At 39.4% G+C, this 5,316-nt stretch overlaps 1 protein-coding gene and 1 long non-coding RNA gene across 2 annotated transcripts; both read left to right on the top strand.

Annotated features, from left to right (window-relative positions):
• The first annotated feature begins 578 nt into the window (after positions 1–578).
• LOC104851171 lies at positions 579–2,537 on the top strand. The gene is made up of 3 exons (XR_777156.1): positions 579–653; positions 2,094–2,271; positions 2,463–2,537. It is a non-coding gene; the product is annotated as an uncharacterized LOC104851171 (long non-coding RNA).
• A 1,645-nt stretch (positions 2,538–4,182) lies between these two features.
• On the top strand, positions 4,183–5,125 carry LOC104851248 (olfactory receptor 8K5). Its single transcript, XM_010608422.3, has one exon. The coding sequence runs from the start codon at positions 4,190–4,192 to the stop codon at positions 5,123–5,125; it is 936 nt and encodes a 311-aa protein (XP_010606724.1). The 5' UTR covers positions 4,183–4,189.
• Positions 5,126–5,316: the final 191 nt, after the last annotated feature.

Here is a 5,316-nt window from a genome sequence, read left to right as displayed (position 1 = left end):
AAGTTTATTCATGCTTGTGGAACCCATTCTCAAGAGGAGTGGAGCCCCGAATCACAAAAAAGCAGAGTTTTTATAGGGCTGAACAAGCATGTAACTTTGGGCGTGTTTTTCTCCTCTGGTCTGCAGGTGGTCGTTGCACAATGGGCCTGAGGAGGTAGAGAGGCCCCCACCCCCAGGTCTGTCTATTTCAGACAAGGCTCCACGTTTAACCTTGGAACTGCTTGACCTAATCCAAAGGATGTGAGCAAGCGAGGTTACAGAAGCAGGATGAGGGGTTAACAGCCTGGGTTGGGGGTCACACAGGAGATGTGGATGTGGCCAAAGTTCAGGTTCAGGTCAGTATGGAGGCGCTTTTGTCTTTCACTGATGACTTACATGGTTTGTTCATTTTCTTGGGCCTCTCTGAAACTTTCTCACCAGGGAACATAGCAATGTTGTCAAAACAACTTTTAAATCTCTCAGATGAATCAGGCAAAATGAAGAAAACAAATTACAGGCTGTTTCCTCAGGGAATACCACCCATTGGGTAGTGAGCCTTAAATTCTTAACCAAACACAGAGAGAGAGAGAGAGAGAGATTTCGGAGAAGGAAATCTGATTCTCCTTTCTAGATGAGAAAGAACAGCCCTCACTTTGGATGCTCCCCTGCATTTGGTAAGTCTCCCTCACTTTTGGATTTGGCTGTAGACACTAACGGTCAGGATGGCTGATTTGTTTAAATGCACTGCAAAATTCAGTATCTCCCTGTGAACTGCAGGCTCTAGAAAAAGCATTTTGCTTTTAGGTACAAAAAACAGGGCACCTAACAAATACTCCAGATCCATCAGATGGGTGAGAGTTTCACAAGGCATTTAGATAATGTGAGTCATAAGGGAGTTAGGAAACATAGAAAGTGCATCACCTGACTCATCAAGTGGAATTGAGGAGGTTTAGGAATTCGAAGTAAAATCCAGAATGCTGTTACATTTGGTCTTGAAATGTGTGACAGGTTCTACAAATATGCTATACTTTATCATTAAAATATCACTTTCCACTAACATAATACCATTTTGAAAAAATTATAATAATATTTCATAGTAAAATTTCCTGAAGTGTAAATAATTTTCTCTGTGGGGTGTTACATGCATCAACGTGCAGATATTTCAGTCTTTGATTGTACATTCCAAAATGTTGATTATTTCTGGCTCCATTTTCTTTTCACACAGTATATTCACTGTGTGGATAATACAAATCTTGAATACATAGAACTAATCAGATGCCTTTGTAAGGCTTTTGAAGTTATGAAGAAAACCCTGACCTCCCAATAATTGTTAAATAAAATGAGCATGCATATCTACTTCCTCCACATACTTTTTGTACACTGCCTGAGGCAGGAAATAGCTACAAGTGGGAATAATTAAAATGTGCAAAATGAGATGTGCTGAAAAACTCAGAGGTATTCTTTTTCAAACAAGAAAGCTGGGTAGGGGCAAGGCATGTTTATATCTTCATGGCAATGTAAAATGGACACTAGAAATGGAGATAGATGTAAAATAATTAAAAGCTCTAAGAAAAGAAGGAACTAGGAAAAAATGAAAATAGAAGGAAAAATGGAAACAAAAATTTTATTACATTGGGAGAGAAGAGGACTTTGGGCAGTAATTAGATAAAATTAAAATTAAAATTATTTTTAAAATAGCTCTAAAAGCCAGGATTTAGTTCAGTGGTGCCGCCTACTGCCTTGAAAAACTTAAGGTCCTGAATTCAATCCCTGGTTCCACATACACACACACAAAAAAACATAAATCAATAAAGTACACAAATCAATAAATATATAAAAAAGCTCTAGTGGGCCCGGGACTAGGCCCAGTGGTGCCACCTTCTGCCTCCCATGAACAAAGACCCGAATTCGATCCACAGTACACACAGACACACAGACACACAGACACACACACACACAGCTCTAGAATCCTTGGAAATATTTGAGAACTTTATACTTATAAGTTAGGTGATGCATTTGTGGATCCTTTTTCTCAATCAAATCCTCTTCTATTCTATAATAAAAGCTTAAGATGGCAGAACCCATAACCAGAAAATTCAAAATTAAATTTTCAGAGGGACACATATTCTGGCTCATGAGTTGGGGGAAGACGTCTGGCAGAGGTGTGGGACTCAGATGAAGCAGTCGCAGACCACTGCACTAGGGAGAAGGGACACCAGCTGCCCAGCAACCTCCAGGATCGCACTGTGCCCGGCCTCAATTCCCACCTGAGAAACACAGGAGGGCACCGAGGTGAGCAGATCCCCAGATCTCCTGCTAACTGGGGCCGCTGTGCTTGCAGGGCAGCTGCTCTGAGCTGTGCCTGTCCACTTTGTGCTGTACCCTGAGGCCTGCTGGCTGTGCAGGGGACCCCAAAGTCCCAGGAAACACTCCTGTTCTGCATTCCCAGAACAGAACTGCGACATCCCATTTCTTCTGTACAGAAAATCACCTTGGCAGTTCCAGGCTTTCACCCAGCTGAGACTGAAAGTGACAGGAAGAGACTTCAAGAGGTGAGGCTGACAGCGTCCCCACCTTTCATGAGTTCTGCTTGGTTTACAGTCTTGTCACATTAATTTTGGGGATTGAAAGCCAGTCGCTTTTACTGGAGTATTAGAATATCTCAGTGTCATACTTTATTCCATTATAAAATGGTAGACATATTTGGAGCACTATTAATAGGTTATATAAATGATGGAAGGATTATTTTAATGTATCAAAAACTGTCATCTCACTAGTGTCTATTTATGATATAAAGCATATAAAATTAAATACTCAAACTTCATATGTGATGACAAATAACACTTATCTGAGCATGAATATATTTCAATCTTATGTTTTAAAGTTTAATATAATTGTGGATTCTTTTTCACTAATAACAAGTCAAATATCTAAAAAGGCTAATAAAGTGTTAGTATTTATAGAGAATGAAAAATATTTTAGAACTTCAAATGTAAATCATTAATCAAACAACAAAATGTGTTAATATTGAAAAAGATTTTAAAAATTTTACAGAGCCATATATTCTTGTATAATAATGAAGCATTTATCATTATTAAATGCCTTCAATTTTACCTCAATTCTGTTACTTGGACTCTGCAAATGTCTACAGAAGTTAAAGCACCACAAATTCAATTAAATTACAAGGGAGTGGAACTTAGAATGTAAACAAAAATGAGCTTAATTGATTAAAGGTTGCATCGCATTTTTGGAGGTTTGACAACAAAAACTTGCTTTGTGCGTTATTAACGATAAAGCTCTCCTAGATCTCACTAAAAATTGATTGATTAAGTCATCAATGCAATGCATGATCAAGAAACAGTGCAAAATAAATAATCACAAATTTTAACAAGAGCAGATTGCTATTAATTACCTTTAAATCATCATGTGACGTGGTGAAATAATTTATTGCATTGTTACTGCCGCTTGCTGAAGCTATTCTAGAAGTTCTATTTCTTGAGTATCATCAGTTGCCCTCTTCATGGCTGCCTTGCTGTCCTGAATCAACTTGGAGGTCGTTCTGACCTTGGAGAAGAGAGGGAAGTCCCACTGTGACAGATCTGCTGAGTGAGGTGGATGAAACATAGCACACCGATTTTATGGGACTGTCTTTCTTTTGCATGCAAGCTCACAGCAGCATTCATTCACTGACTTCGTTAGTCCACACCTCCTTATACAGTCATGAAAGGAGTCTGTTGGGACTGCATCTCAGAGTAGCAAGAACAATGACATTTATGTGTTTGAACCAAAGGGAATGTATTGAGGCTGACTAATGGCAGTGAGTCTCACTGTAACGGATGTGTTTTGTTTCAACTTTTACCCAATCTTTCCAACTACCCATGTACACTCAGGAAAAAACACTGTTTCCATCATGGATATACATAAAGCAAAGGTTTCTGTATGATATTGTTTTGTATATGAGAGACATATTCCAATATTGCTGCCTTTCTTAACCGTTGAATCTATTGATGTATTTCACATGAATAGGTCATTGAGAGAGTGAAAATTATACTCCTTTTTACACTAATGGAATCAGAAAATGGTATTACTATTCTATGGCCATGGACAACAAATACTTCCTTCTTTGCATGAGTATTGCAATTTGTTTGACCATTGTGAATAGAAGTCACACCTTCATCTTCTTCTGTCCCAGAAGAGGTATCTGGACATCATGGGCAGACAGAATCTGACAGTGCCAGCCACCATCATTCTGAGAGCGGTCTCCAGCCTGCCTGAGCTGCAGCTCCCACTCTTTTTCATCTTCCTCGTCATCTATGGTCTCACAGCGGTGGGCAACCTGGGCATGATCATTCTGACCAAGCTGGATTCCCACTTACACACACCAATGTATTTTTTTATCAGACACCTGGCTTACATGGATCTGGGTGATGCCACGGCCATTTATCCCAAAATGTTGCTAAATTTTGTTACGGGTGAAAATATCATTTCCAGTCACGCTTGTGCTGTACAGATGGCCTTCTTCATCGCGTTCATTGTCAGTGAACTTTTTATCTTGCCTGCCATGGCCTATGACCGCTACGTGGCCATCTGCAACCCTCTGCTCTACAGCACTATCATGTCTCCGAGACTTTGCCATGTGTTGCTGAGCATTCTGTACCTGTACGGTGTCTTTCAGGCTCTCCTCTTCACTAGTCAGATTTTTACATCGACTTTCTGTAGTAATATTCTCAGCCATTTCTACTGTGATAATATTTCTGTTTCTTTTATGTTATGTTCAAATGGACCCGATATAGCTTCACTGATCAACCATTTTGCAATATTCAATGTGACATCCACACTTCTCGCAGTACTTTTATCCTACTTTATGATTGTCTTAGCCATATGTCAAATGCGTTCTGCAGAAGGACGGACAAAAGCTTTCTCTACGTGCGCTTCTCACCTGACCGTGGTGGTCGTCTTCTTTGGGACCATTTTCTTCATGTACGTGCAGCCAAAATCTTCTCAGCCCTCTCTAATTGATATGTTGTCCTCTGTGTTCTATACACTAGTGGTCCCTATGCTAAATCCACTGATCTATAGCATTAGGAATAAAGAAGTAAAAAGTGCCTTCTACAGGGTCCTCTGGAAATTTAAAGTTTTAATTTAGTGTTTCTGATAGAATGTTAGGCTACTAAACTAGGATTTCTGAGAAGGGAAGTATCATTTGATAAAATAAAACTAAAAACGTATTGTCATTTGACATCGTTGCTACATGAGAGGAATATATTTTTGGCTACACAGGGAAAATTCACTATCCATACCTGACACACACACACACACACACACACACACACACAC

This window comes from Fukomys damarensis, unplaced genomic scaffold, assembly GCF_012274545.1.
Source record: "Fukomys damarensis isolate Sample0158 unplaced genomic scaffold, DMR_v1.0_HiC HiC_scaffold_27, whole genome shotgun sequence".
Classification (NCBI taxonomy): domain Eukaryota; kingdom Metazoa; phylum Chordata; class Mammalia; order Rodentia; family Bathyergidae; genus Fukomys; species Fukomys damarensis.
This window is presented reverse-complemented; position numbering and strand designations above follow the sequence as displayed.

Excerpts from the sequence above, each read along its gene's own strand:
- LOC104851248 (XM_010608422.3), top strand. The coding sequence starts at position 4,190 with ATGGGCAGACAGAATCTGACAGTGCCAGCCACCATCATTCTGAGAGCG.